The sequence below is a fragment of the Drosophila nasuta genome, chromosome 2R, assembly GCF_023558535.2.
Source record: "Drosophila nasuta strain 15112-1781.00 chromosome 2R, ASM2355853v1, whole genome shotgun sequence".
In the NCBI taxonomy this organism is placed as follows: Eukaryota; Metazoa; Arthropoda; class Insecta; order Diptera; family Drosophilidae; genus Drosophila; species Drosophila nasuta.
In genome coordinates this window covers 25,138,463-25,165,606 of record NC_083456.1, presented here as the reverse complement: position 1 = coordinate 25,165,606, position 27,144 = coordinate 25,138,463, and the positions used below count along the sequence as shown (strand labels likewise).

Sequence of the window (27,144 nt, the reverse complement as noted above, 5' to 3'; positions counted from 1 at the left end):
ACTGTAACTGTGACTCATTGGGCAAAAACTAAAAATTAGCCAAGTAAAAGTTTCATATTACACATGCCAAAGCAATTTGCCAAATAAACTGTCAGCAGTAAGCTGAAAAGATGCCATTGGTTTTGTGTTGGGCAACAACCTTATCGATTCTGCACTGAATAATTCAGGCAGAGAGACACAACACAACAGAACACAACGCTGTGCAAATGGCAAAATATGTGCACAGCTTTTCCTCCACACAGTTGGCATTTCCCCAGAGCACGCACAATAAATAAGTAAGAGGAGAACACTGAGGGCAAAAGTAGAATGTTGGTAGAGCAGGGCAACCACAGGGTTGTTCTATACTTACTTTCTGTCGATCTACCTAGCAATCTTTGCCCATGGGCCCCTTGGGGGTGCAACCAACAAAAAAAAAAAAAAAAGTGAAAGAAAAATCGAGGCAGCTGAATTCGAAATTTTCGTATTTTGATCTAAGAAGCGAGAGAGACTGTCTGAAATAATGTGTGACAGGTAATTAGATTAAGCTAATTTCGCTTTTATTAGCAATCAGCAGCAAGAGCTTTGAGCTAAAATTTCTGCGCATTTTGGTTAATAATTTCATTAGGGAAAATGTTTCGTTTGTTCTTCTTTCTTTTCCATTTTTTTCGTGCATGTCAAAATGAGGCCTGTCAAAATTGGCGTCAACTGACAGCCAACTGACCATTTGCCGCAATGCAACACTGCAGCAGCAAAAAAGAGAGAGAGAGAGAGAGAGGAAAGCGTATGTGATTGTGTTTGTATTTGTGTGTGTGTGAAAAATCAAATAATTAATAATTCATGCCACACGATTGACAGTGCGCCCAGCTGAAGCAACTCCAGTTCCAGAACACTTTACTGGACCAGTCCATATACATTTTGTTTTCTTTTTTCTCTGTGCTGTGCTGTGAGCCGCCTCATAAATTTACAATTACAGATGCGAATGCTGACTGCGAATGGCAGTGAGTTTTCCACTCGCTGCTGCTGTCGTCGTCGTTGTGCCTTTTGAGCGAGTTTTGTTTTTTTAATTTAATAAATTAATAAAACAGCAACGTGACAACACTGGCAACACAAGGCAGAGAGGCCATCAAAGTGGCAAAGTGTTGCCATTTGCATTTTTTAATGCACTTGCTGCGTCGCGTAAAAATAATTATCAACTGAATTGATGATGAGCCCAGGCCTCGCACCTCTCTCTCTCTCTTCCCTCTCGTATGGAAAAACAGAATGCCTGAGAGATGAGAGTTGATGTTGGCACGTGTGTGTGTGTGCCGTGTCAACACAGCCACGCCTCCACCTCTTATTCAACAGCATTTTCCACTTTTGTGGGTGGCAAAAGTGAATGAAAGAGCACAGAAAAAAAAAACTTTTTTAAATTGAATTTCTCAATTTGCGTGTCAACTTTTTGAATATGAAAATTGTTTTAGGCTCAACTGCAATTTTCACTTTTCAATTCCCTCGCGTTAATTGCACGCTGCGAAGTCTAGCCAAAAGAAACGAGAGCGATATCATTATAGTGGTAGTAGTGGTAATAATAATAATGAAAGCACAACTTTAGACCCGACAATTTATAAGTGCGGCAAAAATTTTTTACTTTTCCTTTTTTAGCACACTTTGGGCCGCACACACAATGGACGGCATCATGCCAGGCGCTTCCTGGCCAAAGGAGTACGAAGAATCAGGAGTCCGGAATTGGGTCCGGGGCATAACTGCACCGTCGACGTCGCCGTCGCCGTCGTCATCGTCATCGCACCTGGCCGTAGTTAACCCCAATTATGCGCACAAAGCCCAGAGAATACAGACAGACACACTCCACAACAGCAACAACAACAACAACGAGAACATTTTGAACTAGTAGACTCTACGTGAGGTAGTTGAAAATATTTAAGCAACACACAGGCGCATGGAAAATGCCATGGAAATTGCTACAAAAAAAAAAGAAGCAGAACGAAAGAAAGCAAGAAAGTTGGGCAACAAAAAAAAAAAAGAAAGAAGTAAGTAAGATGAAATGCTGCCGCAGGCATTAAAATAATAAGGATAAGGAAGCGCTTGTTAACCACGAAACCGCTCAAAAATGAATGAAAGCCAGTCAGAGTCGTAACCGTAGTCGTAGTCAGAGTCAGAGTCAGAGTTGGAGTCGCAGTCGCAGAAGCGTTTACAATTTTTGGCCGGAGTGAGTCAGTGTGCCGCCGCAGCTAAAGCCGGACTGTGTGCCGCGTGTTCATTATGCATTTCCTGTTTGCATAAGCTCAGCTCCTCCCAACTTCCATTTCCATTTCCACTTCCACTTCCCAGCTCAACTCAGGTCAGCTGCTGCCCGAGGAGTCGCTAGTTGTAATTGTTCTGCTGTTTGTTGTAACTACGACTTGCAGAAAAAAAAAACGAAAAACGAAGAAAAAAACAACATAACAGAATGGAAGCCAAAAGGAAAATGCTTAACCAAACCTAAGACCCATTGTGCAGAGCGTTAAATTTGGAAAGTTTTCCCTTCGCAATGCCCGGCGGCCTATTGACGGAATATGAGTTGAGAGCGAGTCAAACACAGGAGCAGCAGAAGCACCAGCAGCAGCTGTAACTGCGCATAAAGCCAGCAAAAAAAGTAAAAAAAGAAAGAAAGTGAAATTGCCAAGACTAGCATGAAATATAGCATGAATTTTAATTATGCAAAACAAATAGCGAGGCAGCTGAATAGCGAATATCGAGCATAGTTTTGCCAACGAGTTGTTGCCGCTAGTTCAGCGAAACAGTAGCGAGAGAATGCGGTATATTGATTAGCAGTCGAAAGATAAACAATGGAAGGGGAATTGCAGTTGCATGAGGGCGAATATTATTTGCATTTCCAAATAGAATGAGCTATGAGGAGGTAACAAAGCTTTTGGCTGCGAGTAAACAATAAAGCGAGTTAATGTAGCGAGTAGTTTTATGAGAAACGAACAGTTGGAGTGAAAGCGAAGAGATATCTATGTAGCGAGTAATTTAGTAGAGTAGCGAGAAGTTAGAGCGAGAGTGAACGGCGATATATGTAGCGAGAAATTAAGAGTAGCAACGAGTATTAAGAGCGAGAGTGAACAGCGATCTACTCATATATAGCGAGAAAAGCAACGAGAGCGAGAGCGATTAGGTATCTTTGTAACAAGTTATTAAAAAGAATAACAAGTCAGAGCGAAGTACTTCATAAGGAAAATATGAAGTTAGGTTAAGAGCGGGTAGCGAACAGTTCAAGTAACTATAACGAGTAGTTAAAGGTAAACGATTAGTTGTTTATGTAGTGAGTAATTCAAAAGATTAATAAGTAGTTAAAGCTCTAGTTCTTGTGAATAGCTCTATAATAAAGAACTCTTCAATAATACTACACATTACTATACTGAAGAATAAACAAATACCTTTAATTACAACTTGTAGTTAATTAGATAGTAATAGTAGTTGTAGTTTTTTCTGAAATGATGCTAGTCTAATTTCGTCATAGCGACTAACTCCCATGAGTTGCCTAGGCAAATTGCGACCTGTACAATCGCATAATTATGACTTCAATGGTTACAGTCTGGCAAATTTTCCATATGAATGAATTTCGCACAATTAACTGTAAGACAGCACGTGGGGTGGCCTCAACCTCCCCTCAACTGGGGCTGCGTCACATGTCAGCACATGAAAATAAGAAAAGAAAAACACAGCAGAAAACATCTCCCGCTCCGATCTTCATTCTCAATTAAGCTAAAAATACCAACAAAGACAGCCAAACGTCGACGTCGTTGTCGCTGTGCGTAGACGCTACAATAAAATTTATTGTCAAGTGCAGTCACACACAGTGGCTCAAGAAAAGTAGCGGACGGAAGGGGGCGTGGTGGTAGGGCGCCTAGGTGTGCACAACAACAACAGCAGCAGCGGAAAGGTAGGGAAGAGGGTAACGGATGGAAATCACGCTGTCGCTCATGTTGCGACTGCCAGCAGCCTGTGACGAGAGAAGTATTAAAAACAACAACAACAACAAATACAAGAAAGAAGCCAAGAAGAAGGAAGAAATCAACAACGCAATCTTAATGAAGGCAATAATTCAAACAAAATGCAAAATTCCCTTAACAAACTGAAGGAAGTCAGCCGAGTCAGGCAAGTCAGTCACTCAGTCAGTCAGCCAGCCAGGCAGTCATTCATTCATTCACTCACTCACTCACTCACTCAGTGGCTCATCGCTGAGCTGAGGCTCATTCATTTCATTTTCTTCGCCGACACAACATTGAGAAATTGCCGCCTAGTGTTGATGTTGCTCCTTGCTGCCGCTTCTGTTGCTGTTTGCTGTCAAGAATTCCTTGTCGAAATTAAATTTTTACAAAATCAAATAAAATTCAATGCGTGCCAAAGCGACGGCCCATGTGGCAACATGGTGATGTGGCAACATCGACAACAACAAACGTCCCTCGACGTCTCTCATATTAATTAGTTTGTATTTTTGGCATACAAAATAACAGAAAATTGTTTAACATTTGCCCTCTGTAGCACATTAAGTGGCCACATTTGTCAATTTGCCGTTTTTGTGTTGGGTCAACATTTTCGGCCCTAAAACTCAAACTCAAACTCTGAAGCTCAAACTCTCCCCCTTAGAGAGTGGGCAACGCACTGTAGTTAATGGCTGCACATTTGCCTAAATAATGAGGCACCGGTGTATTGCCTTGAATTCGATTTGGCTTGATTAAAAATATATTTCATTGTTGGGCTTCGCCATCCCACTCTCTCTCTTTCTCTCCCTCCAGTCATCTCTCGATTCTAAGTGGCTGTGGGGCCATCGGACAGAAGACCGATTGCATTGCCAGCTGAGAAGCTAATCAGCAAAATGTGGCACAGGGGCACAAACAAATATACTTACTACACTGAGTGACTAGCTATTGATTAGTCGTAATAGCAAATAGCAACTCAAGTGATGATGGGAATAGGAAGTAATCGAAATAGGGATTTGAATATGGGAAATTGGCTGATCTGACAGAAAGAGCTCTTAACATGTATTTATATGAAGTGCAAAGGAAGTTTAAACTACTTTTAGTATTATAATTTGAATTACTTGATTTGAAGTTGGACTAAAAAGTATTGAATATATTTCTATATGCTTTCTTGCAATCACTAAATTCGCTCTCATCTTTCATTTATATTGAGTAAAATCTTTGTTTTAGCCACTTAAATTTGCTTTATTATTGAAATATTTGTATAAATTCATATATATTAAGATGAAATTATAGAAAAGTCTTGCCATTATATGTAACTTTATAACATCCATATATAACAAAAAGAAAAAGTTTTAAAATGTTACTAAAAAGTATCACCAAATTTGTGTAATATATTTATCTACACTCTTTTACAACTCTACTCTTCACTTTTCTCTAAAGTGTAAACAAATTTCAGCAGAGTGCTTAAATTTCAACAAAATGTCTTCATCCATTCTCATTTCCTTACACAAATGGCAGTTAGATTCAATAATGTTTGTACTTGCTAAAACCAAACTTTCGACATTCATTGTCCAGTTTCCTTAACTGCTTAAGCAGCTTACAGATTACTGAATCCATCGTAAATTTCAAACAAAAAAATAGTGCAGTCGAGAAATGCAACAAAGTGGGAGAGAAGTAAAAGTAAAGTGAAATGAGTACAAAGTGTTGTCATTTAGCTACTCATAACCTAAATTTTGTTGCAACTTACAGACAAGAGGAGGGGGAGAAGGATGAGGCAAGCTGGCTGCTGTTGGACGGCACTTATGTCAAATGCGTTTGCGATTTGTGTCAATAAATGGAAGCAGATGCGGCAGCAGCAAGCAGAGGAAAGAAAGAAAGAAATTTCTATTATCTGTGCAAAGTGTGCGCGAAATTGAAAATTGCAGCCTTGTCGCAAGCGTCTGCCAGTTGCTGCAACTTGCTTTCCCCCTCCATCCCTCCCTCTGTCTCGTAGTTGCCTCTAAATTTTCATAGCTCTGCCAGTTGATAAACTCTAATATGACATTGTGGAGCAGCAGCAGCAGCAGCAGCAGCAGGCGATGCGCCTTGGCTTATGCAAGCATTTTGTGAAATTGCATTTCGAGTTGCCTTTTGCTGATGCCAGCGCATTATTGCACATCAGGGACACATACCACCGCATACAAGCTTGCATATGGACATAGATATAGATAGAGATACGTATATGTATATAGAGACATGGCAACAAGTTTACCAACACATTGCGGTTACGCGAAAAAGTCAATTACCATTTTAAACTGAAGTTGAAGCTGCAAGTTGCGAACACCATTTCTCTTCCTCTTCCCCTTCAATATCATTATCATCATCATCATAGGAACATACAGTCAATCAGTTGGTAATCGATTTTGTCTGGCGGCTTTTGGAGTTTGGGTTACGGTTTGCTTTGCTTTCGATTCTCGGTTCTCGACTCTCCGACTCTGCGTTCTGTGTTGCTTGAGGTTAACAAATATGCCAACGCTTTTTACGCACAATTTTCCTTTGCGCGCAGTTTTGCCAAATGGAATGTAAATATTTATTTTTATTTTCAGCCAGGCAACATGACGGGCGCAAAATTTGTTTGCAACTTTGCTCGACATAATTAGACGTCTGTGCGAATGCTTTCGCACTCACACTCACACTGACACTCACAACACTCAGAACACACTCGAATCCAAATGATAGTCTCGTTCGAATAGATTTGCAATATTTGCACATGCAAATTGCCTTAAGCCACAGACTTGGCTTACACCAGTCGTTGATTTTCATACGTGGCAAATAGTGGACGCAACACAAGACACAGAACATAACGAAGGGGGAGTGGAAGCTTGAAGGAGGGGAAGGGAGTGAAGGGTGACCGGGTGCTTTAACCTTCTAAGTATTCATAATTGAATTTCCATGTTTGTTTGCTGCATTTATGAGCACTTTCTCACTCTCTTCGCTGCTGTGCTGTGTTTGTGTATTTTCCGATAAACCGAAATGCTTAAAACATTTAAACACGCAATGTTGCCACAGTCGAGTTGCCGCTTGCTACTGTTGGTGGCAAGTGCGGCGCCTTGTTTTAATAACATAATTGAAAAATGACTGAGTGTGTGTGTTGTGTTGTGTTGTGTATGTATATGAAAAGGGAATGCAAACCGCATGTCCAGCTGCTTACTTGCAGTGTGTGGATTCAGATTACAAAATACCGAGCGAGGGCTGCACGTGATGATCGCGTGCAACTTTCGTTTCGCTGCTCACCTTGTTAAGCAGCGTTTGTCCAGCATTTATGAAGCGCGTAAATCAATATGCGCCAGGCGTTTTCAATTGAAAATTGTTCACTGATAATTAACTGCAATTTCCTCAACAGCGAATGACCATCATCGATTCAGATTCGACTCGCTTTGAATGTCTTTATTTCGATGGCTGCATATTTCGCTTTATCTTTTATCTTTTATATTTCTTCTTTTTTTTTTTGTTGTGTAATTTTTCACCTCGCTACCAAAGTTCTTACTCTCCCCATTCCCTCCTCCTACAGATGAGTAATGAGCATTCCGCGTTGGCACAAAATTGAAACTATTTTTGCATAGCATTCGAAGCATTTTAATTTGAATTTCTTTCTCGCAAATGATCAACGTTGAATTGGTTGTTGGAAGCTGTTGGCAGGACGTTGTTGGCACACAGCTGGACGGCATCGATGGAGAGAAGGAGGGAGGGTGAAGGAGAATCGCCCCTAATGGCGTTCATAGTTGCTGGCAACATTAAGGATAATTGTTGTAGTTAGCATGTACTTTTGCATTTATAATGTGCCTCATTTATTTCATTCTCGCATTGCGTTTCTCTCTCTTTTTTTTTGCATATCTATTGCCAGCCATAAAAAATGGGAGGAAAAAAAAAAGATATGCTGATTATGCATTTTATTGCTTTGGGGGCTGATTGCGTTAAGAGACTCTGTCTGTATTTCACAGTTGTCTGTGAATTGTAGCAAATATCTGGGATTATATCTCGGCACTAGCTGATAGCATCACATCGCGTCTACCTTTGACCACAATTCATTACTCAAGCACCAGGTTTTCGACAATCAGCATAGTGCAGCAGCATTTGGACATAGATTCGTGTTCTGTCTGTCCACTAATTGCCAGAAATGAACTCATACTGTGGCGCACACTTATTAGCCACAATCCATTCGAACCCGCACCATTCGCTGCACATATCATAATTTCAAACTCAAAGAGAGAGAAGGAGAGTTGGGGAGTTGAGAGCAGACAGCCAGACAAACAAATTGACGTGCCGACACTTCTGCCATGGCCACAGGGGATGCTGTTGCTCCTCTCTCTCTCTCGGTTGCATTGCATTTCAGCACAGTCAGACAGACAAACAAATTGTTAGCCAGTGCCAAAATGATAGACAAATGCCAATGGCAGAGAGGAGAGGAGAGCGGGAGCGAAAGGAGAGTTTATGCTAAAAATTGCATAAATAAATCATGTTCTAATATTGCACTTGCCCTTGCAGACAATCTGTCAAAATGTGAGCCACCGTTTTTGGCTCTACAATGGCGTGAATGAGTTGCGCTGACTCGCTGGCAAAATGGCGTTAAAGGCCGTTAGAAAAACGGGTGAACAATGGCCAAACACAGCGAGAGATAGAGATAGAGAGAGTAAGAGAAAAGCAATCGATGACTGGTCATAGATAGCGGAGCAGAGAGTTTTGTTCGTTTTGTTCGCCATGTTGCAATTGGGTTTTCATGCCTCCTGCACTTGACAATGCGCCAGGGCCAAGGCCCACAGCTCTCGATGGTTGCTGGTTGTTGGTTGTTGGCTGGTTGGTTGGTCTGGCACTCGTCTCGTCCATGTTGCTTGTCTGACATACTGAATCGCCTGTCTGTTTTGGCGCTTAATTCGTCACTAAATGAGATTTTTGGGGGCTATACTCGAGACTCGCCAAACGTTTTGTTCGCTGCCCCATTGTGTTTTTTCGCCCAAAAATTGCCAAATTTTTAGAGAGAGAGATAGAGCGAGTTTTGGCCATTTTGCAGGGGCCACTTTGCAATAACACAGCGTGAAATTGCAACGCCAAATCGAATCAGTCCGCACGGGAAATTCGATTTTTTCACTCTACTCTTTTTTTTTTGGTTGTTTGTTGGCGCTGCCTTTTGCGGGCAATCAGACAGCAACACAAATGCCAGCGCGAAAGGTAGAATTTAGGAAAAAAGAGTGAGACACTTGAAAAAAAAGAGTAACAGCAGCAACAGGGATAAATTAAGAAGGAACAGGGACGTGCTGATCACTAACAGCAGCCGAGTGCCAAGTCAACCAGTCAGTCAGCCATTTGTCCATCCATCCATCCATCTATCCATCAACAACAGCTCGACTTTTTGGTGGCATAATGAAATGAAATTACAAAATGTGTGCTCAACACTTTTGTGGCATTTTAGCATTTTTGGCCCCCTTCCAGCGCTTTTGTTGCACAAATTGCTTATTTATTGTTTAATAGTGTGATTGCTAACAACATTTGCAATGCAGCAAAAGCAACCACCATCGAGAAGCAGCAACAGCAGCAACCAACCAACCAACTATTGTTCTAGCATTTGAATTTTCGTGATTGAAAACAGGTGGAAAAACTGTCGAAAACTCTCCCCCAACAACAACAACAATTGTTATTCACATTCAGAATCGTATCTACTACTATACTATTTGAGGCAACTCTTGGGGCTCTTTTTTGGCAGTCGTCGTCGTTGTCGTTGTTGTTGTTCGATTTCTGTCTGAATGGGTTCTTAATTTTCGGCGACTGCCTTTTCATGCCCAAACAACCACGAATGCGAATTTCGAATTTGTGAATTGTTTGTGCGAAATCAAATTGCAAAATGTACAATTCAGTTACATAATTGAATAATCTCCACAGAGTGGGAAATGCAATTACATGTAATACAATACAGTAGACATTCGCTAGAAGAGAAAATATTTCAAAAATATTTCACAGACATTTTTCTGATCCTTATCTGCTTCACTGTCGAATGTAATATGCAAAAAAAGGTTGCTTTAAATTTGCATTAAATTCAATTAAATAATGACAATGCCAATCGTTTGGGCCATCAGCGAAAAGTGTCCCACGCAGTTGGAGTTTGACAGTCGACAGCTCGATTTGTGTGGCAGTGTGTGTGTGTGTGTGTGGAGAGTTCCAAATTTGGTCATTGTCGTTGACAACATCGCACACATTTGGCGTCCATCAGTCAGTCAGTCAGTCAGTCAGTGAGTTACTTGGCCCCCCATTCTACATTGGGGAATGGCAATCAAAGAAGAAACGACAATCGACAACAACTCGCATAACGATATGCAAAATATGCAACAGCTGCCAACGGTGAGCTCCTGTGGCATGCAGCAACAGCCTCCTCCTTCAACAGCCTTCTGCTGGTTGAAGCTGTCGCTTTGCGCCCAATTACGCCTTCAAATTGAGTGATAAATGTCTTGAGGATGGCACATAAATAAACTTGAGTTAAATTTATTACACAACCCACACAAAGACTTCATAAAAATGCAAACTAAATGAACTATTAAGAGGCGGCAGCGGCAAACATGAGAAACAAACAAAACAAACAAACGAAACGAATACAAAAAAGACAAAAAAAACCCTCCAATAAACAAAACAGAACAGACAAAAAAAAGTAAAGCAGACAATTGAATTGCATTGCGCTTAAAAGAAAAGCAAACAAGTTAAGCCAAAAGAGAAGACAGCGACTGCCGTGTGAGAAAATATGCAAATAAATGCGCAAATAAAATGTGCAATCAACTGAAGATGGCGCACTGAGATGGCAGCGGCTTGCAGCTTACAGCTTGCAGCAGCAGCTTCCAACTTGTGGCTGTTGCAGAAAGGCAAAGTGTGAATGTTGCGCATGCGCAGCACAGCGCAGAGCAGAGCAGCGCGGAGTTGAACACAGCGCATCAATTAGGCCGCCAGGCGAGCAGCGAACAGCAGCCACGAATTGTGCCCACAGAGAGTGAAAGATAAGGCCAAGGTAGGACACGAAGCCAGCAGGCAGAAGCCACACAGACAGATGGACAGACAGACAGACAGACGGAGTGAGAGAGCGACAGAGCGAGAAATGAATAAAACGTTTAGATAAACAAATACAGAAGAATGCTGAAATGCTGTTAAAAGCTACAAAATGAAGTGGCCGTTGGCGGGATTTTGGAATTGTAGAAACAAGTCGGAAGAGTGAGGAGCGAGAGGAGGGAGTGAGGGGCGTGACTTAATACGGATTTGTATTGGATAGCGTTGAGCCACAGCAAACGGCAACGGCAACAAATTCAATGAACATGCGCGCGCACAGTTGAAGAGCAAACAAATTTATTACGCGCCGTTTGAACAGCGCATAAATTTAAGCAGCTGCTCGAGGTGGGGCAAGTGTGGCAAGCTTTGGCTGCATCCGACTTAGTCAGGCGTACCAAGATTAACATACTTGGCCAAACCGACTGACACAAGCTGCAGCTGTCTCCCTCTCTCACTCTCCGTCTGTCTGTCTGAGTTGGCCAATCGATCGACGCATCGCTGCAGCAGCAACTGAGGTTGCGTGCAACGTGGCAGCGTGCGTGATTTACAAACAGCGCCACATTTGGCGAACATTTACCGTGGACTTGTCTCGAAAACTACGTAAAACGATTTAAAGGCTGAACACGAGCAATTTGTGGATAGGCCCAATGCAATCTTCAGAACTGGATTCTGAGTCAAGTCTCTCTGCTGTTGCTGTTGCCATTGCTGTGGTTGCCCACCCGCTGGCCATGGCCACAATATGTGGCAACAGCAAGCGGCAGCCACACGATTCCACTTCTTTTTTTTTCTTTCTTTCTTTCTTTCCTGCTGTCGCTGCTGCTGTGTCACATTTCTCATTTTGAAAATTTATGCGCACATTCAATTGATTGTTGATTTTCGAATCTCCCCGCTCTCTGTTTCTGAATCGTGCTCAAGTGATTTTTTTGATATTTCTTTCGCCTTTTGCGGCTCAACCTTATGTAATTCAATATCTTAAAGCCGCGTAATTTCGTGTGCTACGAAATTAATATGCAAAACACACCGACAGAAAATGCATAATAAATCATTCGATAGCCAAAAGATTACATCTTTACTACTGATTTGACCGATATGAGCATTAAAGTGTCAAACATTATAATGATGAATGTGTCTAAAATAATGTGTATATTTATGAAAATGATGAAAGATTTTTATTTGTTTATATAAATAATGAATATTTATATAAAACAGTTTAATGAATACTGAAAATTTGGTTGCGATCACTTAAAAACCGTTTTTGATTGACATTTTGGTATATTTCGGACTTTATGGTATATTTTTAATATAACAGTATATTGATATACCAACAATCACATTCGGCATATTTTAGTATTTTTGGTATATTTTATGATTTTATTAATAATACCTATAAAACAGTCGAGTTGAGTTTTTTTCTTTTAAATTTTTTGAAGCATTTTTGAATTTGTTTCATTTGATTTTCTTTTAATCAGTGTAGCCAATGTTTTAAATTTCTTTAGAAACTTTTAAATTATCTGTCATAATTATATTTAATAATTTAAAAGAACTTTTTATTAATTCTTATTTATTTGAAGCATTTCATTTTAGAACATAATTTGATTTTGTTCAGTGTAGTCTAGTATTTAACTTTATTGCTCGTATGTTAATTCTTCCAACGAGTTCCAATGAATTTTTCTATAGTACAAAGCTCGAAAACTGTCCACAATGTCATTTACAGTTTTCGTGTTGTTTTTGGTTGTTTTTTATTCTTTTCCGTTTGTATCTCATATGGTACTCTCGATGGGGATGTGGAGCTGCGGGACCCCACACTTATTACCAAAAACATGCAGCGCCTTTGACATTTCGATTTATTTTTATTGATTCTGGAGAGCAAACGTTGTTGAGACGCGTCTGAAATGCAAGTCAGGCGCCGCTGGCACGCAAGTGATCATCACACCTTGATAAGGAAGTGCCCCAAACTCAACTGAAGCGATCCGAGACTAAGAGGGAGACCCCATGCCCATGCTGCTGCTGCGGTTGCTGTTGCTCGATTCGATTCCAATCCCGATCCCAATGGCCCAGGCCATGCCCCAAAACGTATCGAATTTTATTGAAATGCAGCGCTGCATATTGTATATCATTCTCAGTCTGAGTGTGTGTGAGTGTGTGGCATGTGTGTGTGTGTGTGTGTGTGTGCGTTATCGTGAGTGTTGGCTGTGCATTTGTTACTTTTATGCTTGATTTATTGACTTTATTTTATGGCCGCTTGATTGGACACTAAATGAGTTTTTAAACTGCATACGAAGCCGGGGCGGGCCCTTATCAATTTTTTTTTTGTTTGCTTGTTGTTGCAGTTGCAGTTGAACATTTGAACAGTTAATGCCACTTACTGCTTGATACAGACACAAATACATAAATACAAATACATACGTTTAAATGTTGAACCCACGTCAGAGACAAAACGTTTCGATTTTTATGGCGGATATGAACTTGTTTGTGAGCCAGACAACTTACCTGAAATGAGAATAAGGTATACAAGAAAAATGTTAATTAAATGGTAAATCAAATGAGGTTCTCTCTGTTAATTTTATTGCAATTTAATGGCTTTACAAAGAGGGCAATTAAATTCAGTTTAGTTTAAAGTTTCAACTCAATTTCAGTTCATAATTGTAATCAATGCGGTAAAACTTTTCTAATACCACAAATTATGTAAATTTATAATCGCAATTTCCTGCTTATGGCTTATGGGCTTATGATAATTCAATGTGTCAGAGCGCTGATCATCTTCGCGCCTGAACAACTCTCTCTCTCTCTCTCTCTCTGCCTCTTCTCTACCTGAGTTTCCCCCCCCTTGAGGCAATATCGCATGTCTAACAAGAGGCAATTCAATCTTTTGGAAACTGCAACTCATGTCAAACTGATTTGAATATTGCCCACGCAGCGAGCGAACAACATCAAAGTCGTGCACAGGCAACTTGAGAAATCATGTTAACTATTATTAAATATAAATAAGACACAGCACAACAACAAAAAAAAAATGCCCATCAAGGCGGAATTCTTTTTAATTAAACATAAAATTACTTTGGCAATGCCAGACGGACGGACGGACAGACAGACAGACAGTGTGCGACTGACAGGCTAGACACAACACTAAAGAACACAACACTGCACTCTCAGTGCACAGCTGGCAATAAATCATGAAATCTACTTTGCAAACAACTCTCAAGAAGGGGGGAGGGAGAGGCAGAGGGGACTTAGTCGGCACGTAATAATCATTTACATGAACACTCGCATAAATGTCACGTTGCTGCGTTTATAAAAATAACTTGAAACTCCAAACTGAACTCCAACTAATGGACCTGATGGCAACAACTAAAGTTGTAGACTGCAAAGAGGAGAGAAGGTGACTGCGGTTGGTGATGCTGTGGTTCTCTGTGTGTGTGTGTGTGTGTGTGTGTGTCTTGGCAGCCGCTGGCAATCATAAATTAATGAAATTTTATTTGCTTATGCAATGGGGAAAATTACATCGTCGACTGCCGACGCTGCCGCTGCCACATCGCATTGCTATCGTATCTATAATAATGAAAGCATATCCTGCTTAAAAGCGCGCCTCGCGTATACCAGGTGGAAAAATTCAATTTCCAGGCCATACGCCGCCATACGCGGCCACTCCTCGCCGAGAGTTTTGGCTCGGGAGGTTGGAAAACAAGTTGCATCCGCAATTAAGTCATCAAGTTGCAATTATTGCCATAAAAACGAACAAAACGCAGCCAAGGCACAAAAAAATGTGGACACGCATGAACGTGATGCTGCTGCTGCCTCGACTGCTGCTACAGCAGAGGCAACTCTGTGCTGTGTGGCACTGCTGAGTAGTGGGTCCCATAACCGAGCGGCGACTGTGACTGTGTGGCTGGGGTGTTGACGCTCAGCGGGGCAGCCACAGCAGCAGCAGCAGCGAGTCGTGAGAGACTTTAAAGCAAATACAAGGCAAGCGAGCAGATACATATTGCAAGTTACAGATACAGATACAGCTAGAGATACAGATACAGATACAGGCAGAGATACAGATACACTTGCGGCTTACGCGCAGATAAATTATTTTTGTTTTTCCTTTTTTTTTCTTGTTGTTGTTGTTGTTGTTGTATTTTTTGCTCATTTCATTCGCTGCAGTGTCCATTCTTCCATTGGCAACCAGTTGCTCTTTGGCTTAATTAAAAGCTGCAGCGAGCTGAATTGTTACACGGATTGGGATCAGTTCGTTGGAACGTTTCGCTTCGTTTTGGATTGGTTTGGCTTGGTTTTTGGTTTTCGGTTTTGGCCGCCGCTCATCATCTCATGTAGCTTTTTTCTTTTTGTGTGTTGTTGTCTTCTTCGTTTTTATTTGCTTTTCATGCTGCGGTCGGCTGGACAAGTCGTTGCTGAAATGACACTACAATGTCTTCAAAATGAAAATAAATACGAGCAACATCGTCGACGACGACGACGACTACGACGGTGACGACGACAGCGACAACATGAGGCAGCAACAGCTCTCTGGCTACATGTTACACATTAAAGTTGCCACAGCAGAGTGCTGAGCTATGCCGCATTCTGTGGAACCTTTTGTTTTGTTTGCTTTTCTGATTTCGCAGCCAAGCGCAACGCTGACAATGACTTTGCGCTTTTTTTTTTCCCTCATTCTCTCCTTTATTTCTCTGATTTTGTTGCTGTTGTTGGTGTATTTTTTATGCTGCGTCTGCTCAGTGTTTTATAAATCTCATTTCAAGAGGATTTGTGTGCCTGTCAAAATGTTGATGTTTCACAAAACACTCGGCATTGCCGCAATGGGGCACTCACACTCACACTCACACTCACAGTCCGAGGCTGTGCGTGTTGTTGTGGCCTCTGCTCGATTTCAATCATGATCGATTTCAGTTTGTTTTACTTTAGTTCACTTTTGATCTGCGGCAACCGCAACAACAACGATGGCGACTTCACTTCAAGACCTGGGACCTGGGAATTAAAGTGCAAGATTTATACGATTTCTCCCAAGCGCATTGAATTACTCGGCAAAACAACAACAACAACAACAACAATAAGAACAACGAAAGCAACAACAATTTGTTTGCCTTATAAAGATAATGCCACAACAAAAGGCAGAACAATCATCATTATCGAAATGTCATAAAAGCAAATGGGCGTTCATTATTCAATTTTAAAACTGCACACAAAGCAGCAACAGCAGCAGCCACAACAGCAGCCACAGCAACAGCAGCTGCCAAACAACTTAATACAAAGAACGAAGAACTTTTGCTGATCTTCAGAGTTGAGAGCAAATAAAAATAAATGTTTGAACTGCGAAAAGCGCGCGCGTTTGCAAAAACGAAACGAAAACCAAACAGCCCAAAAATTAAGCATAATTACTGACAGCAATTCGTTGCGGGGCAGCCAAAGCCAAAGTCAGTCCAGCAGCCACACAGGGAGATGCTAAAGGTACCAAGAGCACTACGTGCTGGCAGCCAGCTTGAATCATCCTCATCCTCCCTCTACTTCTCTTGTCTGTCTCGGCGACTGACAACGATTTCATTAAAATTGCCGGCCCCAATCTTCGTGTTTTTTGTTGTTGCCCCAAACTGCAATTTGGCCGAGTGAGACAATTATAAGCATGACAAATGAATTTCGCATTTAAAGCGGAGTCGAAACGCAGGCAAAACTGTCAGTCAATTGCAATCTGCTCTGGTCGACTCCTTGCCTCGCCTCCTTCTACACTTGCACCCCAGCTGTTGCCGCCTGTCGTTGCATGCACCTTCACCTTAGCTGCGAGTACACATACACATATATATATAGTATGAATAATTGCATCAAGATTTCTTGTTGTTATTTTCATTTTCTTTCTACTTCCTTCTCTCTTTGCGTTTTTTTCGACTGCGGTTTTTTTGGCCACAGCATCAGCTGGCTCTTGGCTTCGCTGACTGACTGACTGTGCATTCAAGGTGAATTTGCAACAGCAGCATAAACCGCACTCGACGTGACATGCGGCGACCACCGTGAGTGCAACAACTGCCACTGCCACACACAGCAAACTCATTTAACTTTAATTTTTAATAACAGCGACCGCCTCACTTTAAAGACCTTGCTCCTTTTCTTTCTTTCATTTAAATGCAATTTGCAGCAACCAAACACGTGCTGCTGCTGCTGCTGCCGTCGGTGTTGCGTTTGCGTTTATGGAATTTCAACAAATATGCGCTGCTATCATGCAACAAATAGCCTTGCCACCACACACCACATTTGTCTGATGCTGCGTATACTTGATTTTTTCCCTGTGTGTTCCGTGTGTGTGCTGCGGCTTCTCTTTGTAACTTTGCGCTTCTTTTGCATCTTTTATAAGTTGATTTTATGTCAGATATTTTACTGTTGTTGTTGTTTTTCTTTGCAGCACATGACGAAACATTCTTTTCTTCTGGTGAGAAACCAAATTTGTACATATTTTTGGCATTGAATTGCGGCCAAGTTACGCAAACAGACAGGAGCGCAACTGGCTCACAAAAAAGGATGTAAACGCATATTAACCCCTTTTTTGCGTATGCTCAACTTTACATTGGGGTGTGTCAGTTATGTTGCATGCAATATTTTCGGTGATGTAATGATTGAAAAAGAAATTCTGTTATTTTCAAGCTTTGACAAAATAATTAGCAAATTCTTTGCCAAATTTTTTATATCAAATTCGCTTTAGTATGCAAATATATATTTTTTATACTTTGCTATGCTTTTTGTGTTGAATATATTTTCTTTTTTGCTTTACTGAGTCACCCCTATGCTGATATATATTTTACAACGCTTATGTTCATACACACGCATATTCGAGTCAGCCACAAAATTTTACGCTATTACCAACAACAACAGCAAGGCGAGCAAATAGTAAAAGTGCGAAAGTGTGCTCGACTTAAAGACACTTGATAATTGGTAAAACTATTTTAAATTAAAGCTTGAGTTCTGGTCAAATACAAAAAAGTCTTTAACTATCTGTTAACTGCAACTTCAACACTTAAAATGTTTCCTAATTCTTTCAACTAGCTTTGATTATACCCTCTCCAAGCTTTTTATGCTTACAGGGTATACCAAAAAGGGCACAGTATATGAAATTGTTTTCTGCATAACGTCCTGCAACAAAACAAACACAGTAAACACAGCAGCAGCAGCGGCGACAGCAGCACAAAAAAAGGGAGTGAGCAAGCGTAGAAAAGTACAAAAATAAAGGCACAGACTTGCAAAAAAAAAAAAACCAAAAATGGCGCACAATTTCAGTTATGCTGAAGCAAGAGAGAGGCAAACAAAAGCAACATAAAATCCACATAGATGTAAACACCAGCTATGTGAACTTCCCCTTTCGCCTATTTCACATTTTTTGCATATTTTTTTCAGAGCATCCATATCCAAACCCTTTTTACCCGTTTTTCTCTTTCGGTTGGCCAAACAAAAGTAAAAGCCAAATTGCAGCGCGGCCTTTACAATTTTTTGGTAACCAAATTTACAGTAATGTAATGAAAACGCGGCGTTAAAAGGATTAAACTCGCATTGCATTTATATGCGACAACAAGTAAGAAGCGACTGGTTGGCAAGCTGAGAGTATATACGACTTGAAGGTACTCTATTATTTGGAATTTGGAAAGTTTAAAGTTGGTTTCAAAGTTAAGTTATATTAGCAGAGTAATAATAAATATTTTCATTTTAATTCTCTTTTTTGACAACTTCAACATCTAGCATACCTTTCTCTCAAAGGTGAAGGGTATTCCCCAAAGGAAAAAAGAAGAGAAATATCAAATGGTGTCGTGAAAATGTTGCTACTGATTTCATTGCCACGTTGGCAAGTTACGCGCTTTCTCGTCTCTTCGTCGCAGCAAAGGCAAAAATTGTGTTAAATTTTTTATTCGCTTTGCACGTGTTTGTGTTTTAATTAACAAAAGGCAAAAGGCAGCGGAAGTACAACAATAAAAATGGCATATTAAATTGGGCTATTTCTATGCGTGTGTGTGCGTGCGATTGTGTGTATGTGCGAGTGTGTGTGTGTGTAGCGATTTCTGTGAAGTGCTTCACCTTGGCGCACATAAAAATGTAACAAAATGTTTACCAATTAAGTAAACAAAAAGTACAGAGAAAGCGAGCAAACGTTGAATTAATTGCGTGGGAACATTTTAGTGCGTTTTTATGCATTACTGCCAATGAGACGCCCAGATAAGAGGGCGTGGCAGCCGCTGCTGCTGTTTCTGCTACTGGTGCACATTAAATGTTAGTTTATGACTGCGCATATAAAAAGCCAGCGGGTATGAGAAACTTTATTCCACTGCAGATTTGACAGGCCATGTGTGATTGTGTGTGTGTGTGTTTGTGTTGTGTGTGGCTCATAAATCAAGCCGCGTAGGTGTTGTGCTGTAGACAACTTAACGGTTTGCGCCACAGCTAGCCTGCTGCGTCAGTGTGCGTGTCGAGTCGTGTGTGTTTGCTGAAGGCAAATTAAAATTCACACAAAGTGTTGCCTACTTTTCGGCTGCCATCGTTAAAGCTCATTAGCAAAGCCAAGGGGGAGCAGTGGAAAGTAGTGTGCAGCAGGCTAGTTAGTTAGCCCTTATCCCTTTTGTCAATGCGCCCCATTGATGGATGGTCTAGATACCCTATATAAGCAGCTAATCATCAATTGGCTCAACAGCTGCTGCGGCTCATCGAGTGTCATAAGTGCTATGTGAAGGAAATGTTGTTTGTGCTGCGAAAACCATTTATCTTCTAACCGAAATCCGTAACACGAGTAATTAACGCCCCCAAAAACAAAATCAATAAAATTAATTATTTATTGCTAAAGGAAACCGAGAAACCGAGAAACGGGCATTATCATAATCAATTCAAAAGCTGGCACCAGCAGCTGACTTATTTTTCGGTTGTGCATCAATTATTTTAGTGTTTTTTTTTTTTTTGTCCAGCTGAACACCGCAATAATTTTGCCATTTCAATTATTAATTTAATGCTTAAATTATGAAGCTATCGAGAAAGCGAGCAACAGAAACAAACAAAAAAAACTATCAATGCACTAAGCCTACGAGCGATTTTCACATTTTCATTAATCAGCTTACAGTGTTCAGCACCTAAATGAGTAATGGTTAGTTTTTTTTTTGTTTTGCTGCTAATAACGCTCGCAAATTTAATGCAAATTTTGTGGTCATGCATGCTTAATTACAAAACTATTTTCAGTAATTATAATTGTTCTGTAATATTTGGTAATAACAAGGGGGAAAAAAAAGGACCACAACATATAAATAAAAAAAACCAATCGATAGTTAATTAGCGTTTTTTTTGCTGCTTTCATTGCAATTAAAAACGTTTGCAACATAGTTAGATGAGTGGCTCTAATCAGTAAATTCAACAAATACTAATAAAAAACGTAAAATAAATTCCCAGCTTAGCTAAAGATGAATAATGAACCGACTAAATGTTGTGTGCACAATCGAGATTAATGTCAGGCATATATAAAAAACACTCTCTCGACTACTGTCATATCTGTGGCATTAAATTTGTGCATTATTTAATGACTGCAATTAAAAAAAATGTCTACAACACACATCGCAATCATGAACTGAACTTGCTCAAAGCGAATTAAATTGTTAAATTAATAAAGTACTCGTGTTTTAAACTCTTCTTCGTCCAATTAAATATCTTTTGCTTGCGACCAATTCATTCGTTTTTCCCACATATTACGCGAACACAATTTTTGCTCACAGCTAGTTTTTTGCTCAACTCGTTTTTCGATTTCATGTTTTATTTCATTTTATTTGGATTTTTTGACAGCTTTATTTAACCGCTGGCGCTTCATTTGTGGATGGCAAAGTGAAAGCATTTTCAATTAAGTCAAATACTTCAACTAAAATTGCACTAAAATGCAACACACAAAGCTGCCTCTGCGTTGCACTCGAAATCTATCTATTTAAATTGATGTAAAGTAGTTGCCTACTAAATGCAACCAACTGTATTACATTTAACCATCTTCTTCTGCTCTTGCCACTTGATTGCAAATTGATTTGTGGTTTTCATTTGACGAATATTTTATCTCAAGTTTTTGGACAAAATATTTTTGTGTAGCTTGTGTAGCATGCTTCACTGTACCGCAACACACAGCTGGCAAATTCGCACACCCTTCGCATAAAACTTCCCTTTCAAACATTTCGCCACTCGCTTCATTGACGCTCATCATTTTGTTTGTTTAGGCCATTGACTGTGTAAATCGATATGAAATTTGCGCCTTTACTTGCAATTCTCTCCTCTCTTCTCTCTTGTTTTTATTATTATTATTATTATTCTCGTTTTTTTGTGTGATGTGCGAGAGTTTTTTGCGGCTGCCACTCATAATGAAAATGGTTTTCACAAGTGGCCGCTGTCAAGTGGCCGAAAATAAATCACAAAAAATTGGCTTAAAATTGAAATAAAATGTTGATATTTGCACACGTAATATGCGCGCCTTAACGCTCAAATACGCTCTCAATTGTCCAAATTTTTATTTATATAAAAAAGAGAGTGCGTGTGTGAGGGGGACGATAGAAGAAGCGAGGCACTCAAGTGGCTGACGTGCAAATAAAAATTGTTATACAATATAAATAGAAAATACAATTTGCGCGCTGCACAAAATTTCAAGTTGTCTGCACAAGTTCGCCAATTTCATAAATTTTTTGTGTTTTTTTTCCTCTGCCTGGCCATTGTTATGTTGTGCCCCAACCAAAAAAGGAAGTGCAACTCAACTCAACTGCCTTTGAGCTGTGCCGCAAAAACGTTGCGGCTGCTGCTGCTGCTGTTGTCTGATGTCGACGACGACGACGACGATGTTGCTGATGTTGCAGTGTGGGAGTTTCTTTATGCGCCATAATTATGTCATTTAAATGCAACAAGCTATGCTGGAGTCAGTTAGTCACTCAGTCAGCCTGCCTGTCAGCCAACCAGTCAGTCAGTCAGTCAGTCAGTCAGTCGGTGCACAGCGCCCAAAGAGCACAACGATAATTCATAATTAAAAAACATGCAAGTTTGCCGGAGATGAGCCCAGCGAAACAAAGCCAAAAAGCGAATGCAAAATATGCCCGGCAAATAAAAAAATTGATATGTGATTTAGAGCGCAGCACAAATACTCTAAAGAACAAATTTTGTAATTTATTTTTTGTAAACTTACAAAAAAAATATGGTGTGTTTATGGTCAAAGAAATAATACTGATTGAGTCTTTAAATATATTAATTGTAATTTGCATTTTTAGTTCGATTTTATGGCTCAGAGTGTCTTGACTAAAAAAGTTGCATATTTTATTTAAAATATTATATTGAATACAAATTTGAATATTAATTGAATCAAAAAAAAAAAATGTTGTAGAGATAATTACAAATTTAAAAAAAAGAATGAAAAGAGTTCATCAGGTTAATTTAATTTTTCTACTTAAACAGATTACCTTAGCAAAAAAAGCTATGTAACGTATTTAATACACAATTTTTCGAGGAAAGCAAAAATGCAACAACGCATAATTGTGATGTTCAAATATTTAATTTGGGTAACAGTCTTTTACAATTTTCATTTTAATATTTCTTGGTAATATTTCTCAGACTCCTCGAGCAAAAGTTCATTGAAATTCACATTTGCTTATTAAAGAATTTACTGCTTTTATTTATATAATAATTTAAGAGTGATTTTTACTGTTTGAAACTGAATGAATTGAATGGGCATTTCTTAATCTTCAATATGATATTCTTTTTGAATATTCTTTTAACTTTTTAAAAGCATTTTTCTTCAACATCAGCTTTACATATTTAGCGACATATTCATAACACACTTAGTTAGTGTATGGGCAGCAACAAAAAAAAAATTGCTTGCCGCGCCCGCCCAAAGATGCAGCACGCCTTCTTGTCTCTGCCTCCGACAGAGTCAAAGGCACCAGCAGCAGAGTCAGAGTTGGAGTCGGAGTTGCAGTCAGAGCTTCCCGCATCAGTCTGAAGCTGCAGATCTCTTTCAGCTTCTTCTTGGTCTCGACCTGGGCTGTCGCTGACTCTGCTCTGGCTCTGAGTCTGGTTGGCTGGCGTGGCGCGCGACTGTTAATTAAATGAGCGCGCAGGCAAACGAGCAAACGACTGATGGACGTATCGCATGGCCTCATGGCAAAGGCATTTCAAGAGAGAGGAGGAGGAGAAAGAGGCGGAGGAAGAGGAGCAAAGCGAAGGCAGTGAGTGGGTGTGCGGCTAAATTGCTAAATGGATACGACCATGCCAGGACTGAGGACACCCGCAAAAAGCACATGAACACACACACACACACTCAGTGGAGATTCAGGGGAAGAATTTCGGAGGGAAGCAAAAGTGGAGACGGAGGAGGGAGTAATGTGAGCTGAAGCAGGCGCAATAAAGGGTTAATAGTGCAAACTGCATAGTGCCACTGTGCGAGTGGCAACTTGTCTGGGGCGTCTAACTAACTTAAGCTTCTAATTAAGCCAGTCGACTCAGTTGGAGTCGTCGCACAGTTGTGTTGCACAGTTGCATGTGGCAAGTGTGAATGTCTGTCTCTGCCTCTATATGTGTGTATGTGTATTTGTGTCTGCTTTTTGCATTTTGTCGCTCATTAGTTTATTGCCAAAAAACAAAAACAAAAAAAAAGAGAGACAGACAAAAGCCAGGATAAAAGTCAGCATGCGAGTTCGAGTTGGAGTTCAAGCACCCGTGCCAGGATGAGCCACAGAGACTTTGAACTGGGCCTCGCTGTGGGATTGTGGTTGCCAATGGAACTGGAAGTGGACAAAAGAGGCGCACATGCAATGAGCAGCAGCTCAACTGCTGAGCTGCTGTTGTTCTGCTGGAGGTTAATTGCGTGCACCTTTTGCAATGCTCAGCCAATTAGTTGCACGCGGAAGTTGGCACTTGGTTGTCGCTTTGGCCATTTTTAAATTGAGTTTCCACTTAAAGAGAACTTGTCAAATTACGCATACGACGTGATGCCGTTGTGTTGTCTACGCATTGCCATTTGCCAATCAAACGACATCGCGTCAGCATAAATCTACCCAAAAGCAGCAACAAACAACATAAAAAAAAGAAGCTAAAAGCACGTTGTGGCATGCCGCAACACAACGCAACACAACAGCTTGAAGTGTCTTTGGCATGCTGCTGACAGCGCCACAGCCAAAACAAACATGGGGCGTTGATGCACATATGTCACATGATAACAACATGGGGCACACACACACACACGCACACACACATACACACAACGAAACAAAGACCCAAGAGTCGCAAAACTTGTCTCGCAAGTAATATAAATTTTGCAAAAATCAGCAAACTGTGTAGGCGGTCGCAAGACACTGAATGATCATCATGATGATCATCATCACCATCATCATCATCATCATGATGAAGGTGGGGCAAAACATTGCCCAATAACCACAAAACGATGGACGCCACAAAACTGACTTGACTTGGACTTGACTGAATGACTGAGAGCTCTCGTCGGACTGAAAGGTGTTGCAAATGTTGCCATGTAATGCGGCAAAGCCTTGGCCAACAACAATGACTGAGACTGCAGAGAGACCAAGTAAGAAAGCTACAGTTGAGTGTGTTCGACTGTGAGATACCCGCTACCCATTTTCATAAAAACCATATTACAACAAATATACCACAAAAATATTAAAATTTATACTTGGTATATAATTATGACTAAATTTAATATATATCACAAAAATACTGAAATCTACTGAAGGCTGATTTTTGGTATATTGATAAAATCACATTCCAAAATATACCACAAAGTCACTTAAATATATCAAAGGCTTTTATTATATATAACCATATTGAAAAATATACCACAAAAATACTGAAATATACCAAAAGCAATATTTGGTATATCGAAAATATAGCAAATGTGTGTCTGTTACAGAAATTTGCTAGAGACCCTACGATATGATACCCTTCAATTTCAATATAAACATACTAAAAATCTACCACAAAAATACTGAAATATACCGAAGGCCATATTTGGTAAATCGATATTATGAAATAATTAAAAGTATATCCCAAGAATACTGAAATATACCATAGGCTATATTTGGTATATCGAAAATATACCAAAATGTGTTCGTTACATACGTTTGCTGAAAGCACAAAGTTATAATACCCCTCTACCATATGGATAGCGAGTATAAAAAAAAGCTGCCTCTCTGCTAGTTGACCGTTGCCTGTTTTGGCATGTGTCAAGGCTTGCAACAAGCTGTGTTGCCATTGCGTTGCCCGCCAGTCAGCCGCATGTCCATCAATTGAGCGACGTCTGTGGCGCCGTTGTCCTTCGTTCGCTGTCTGCTCTCTCGCTGCGTGTGTGTGTGCTGGGTATTTTTTGGATTTTGCAATTATTTTCTAATTAAAGACGTGCTCGGCAAACTGAAGCCACAACTCGCACACACAGTCCACTCAGACTTCTTTGGTATTTAGGGCCAAGCAATTGTAGTGAAATGGGTCAATAAGGCATGCCCCACAACTGAAAATGAAAACCCAAAAAACCAAAAACAGTTACATGCCGCTGCTTGCGGCATGATTAGCCAGAGACAGCAGCAGCAGTAGAAGCAGCGGCAACTGCAACACAGCACTTCATTAAATATTTAAATGAGCATCCTGTACTTGTTTTTTTTCATTTTGTTATGTTGTGTGTGCAGCACCTACACAACAAGACACGAACAGGGAGTTGAGGGTGTGGCAAGCAGCTACAACAGAGACGATTGCATATGCAGATTCATAAGCAGTTAATTAAGGCCGAGCTGGGGTCGCTGTTGCTGCTCCTGCTGCTGGGGCAACAACTATGCAACATCAGCTACAAATTCATGCAACAAGCCAGGCAAGCAAGACAGCAAAGGAAAAAAAAAAGTGAAAACCCATATAAAAATGCCAGAGCACAAAACTGGCCACAGCCAACAGCAAACTGTGTTTCAGCCTCTGCTCAGACTACAAGGCGAGTCCATGCAACATATTTTACACATTTCATTTTCGTTGCTGCACGAATTTATTTGGCAATAAGAGACAGCAACAGAGAGTCAGAGACAGAGCCAGACAAACAGACAGCAGAGAAATAGGCTGGCTACAGCAAAAAAAAAGGGGGCAATGAATACGAATGGTTATATTCGTGTCTGCCACACAGTCTGTCTGTCTGTCTGTCTGTCCGCCCTCCTTCCATCCGTCTGTCTCCCTTCTTGTTCATGTGTGTGTGTGTGTGTGTGCGTGGGGCATGTTGGTAATTTCGTACAAGTGGAATTATTATTTATAATTTTTAGCGACGTCAGTTGGGTGGGCGGCAACGGGCGCTCTGCGCTATGCCGTAAATTATGTCATTTAAGACAAGTGCCGAGCACTCTCTGCGGATGCGAATCCCCAAACGACATAAATACATACATAACTTCCACTATATAGTACTCTATATATATGTACATACATGCATATGGAATTGGGTTGAGCAGCTTCGTCGTCGCGCACTTGTGCTCGACTTCGAGTCTGAGTTTGCTTTTCAGCTGCAGCAATGTTTTTTGGTGTGAAGTTTTCCATATGCATTTTATGTCCACCCAAAAAAAAAAAAAAAGAAAACGAGAACTCAAGTGGCCCAAGCATGCGAAATTAGTTAGCGTTGAGTGCTGAGAATGTTTGATGAGACACAAAATGTGAAGACAGAGGAGTGAAAGAGTTGGCAGGGGAAAAAAGAGGCGGAAACTGTGTCGACCCACTGCTGAAAATTGATATAAATTGTTTTGAGCTGCAGATCAGACATTGGCTTGACAGGGTCAGACAACTGCAGCTCAAGCTCGTTAATGGGAATTCTTTTGTCGCTCTTTAAGAAAATTTTCAATTTTATATGCGAGGAATTTTGCAAAAACATATTTTGCAGTTTTTGCATTGAACAAGTTTCCGCATTCAAGCGAAATAATAAATTGCTGCTCCAAATAATCGAATTAAAAGCAATTAAATGCAAGTTGTTGAGTTAGAAATATCTTTGCAATTTGCTGCAGTGAAATTATTTTAGAGTTATTTTATATTTGAGATATTTTCATTTTTTTCGTAAAATTTAACTTTCTCACACATTTGTATTACTAGCTTGTTAATATGGCTTTAATATATTCAAAATAACTAGATTTAAATTGAGATTTATGCATTG

The 27,144-nt window shown here is 40.3% G+C and overlaps 1 protein-coding gene across 8 annotated transcripts in view; it reads right to left on the bottom strand.

Moving 5' to 3' along the window:
* LOC132787025 (sterile alpha motif domain-containing protein 5) overlaps positions 1–27,144 on the bottom strand; it is a 168,139-nt gene that overhangs the window by 86,852 nt on the left and 54,143 nt on the right. Inside the window, exon 3 of one of the 8 annotated variants that reach the window (XM_060793870.1) lies at positions 12,582–13,493. The exons of the other annotated variants lie outside the window; for them this stretch is intronic. Within the exon in view, the coding sequence (XP_060649853.1) occupies positions 13,356–13,493 (138 nt within the window). The 3' untranslated portion in view covers positions 12,582–13,355. Of the gene's footprint in view, positions 1–12,581; positions 13,494–27,144 lie in introns of those variants that run through there. 8 annotated transcript variants of the gene reach the window in all.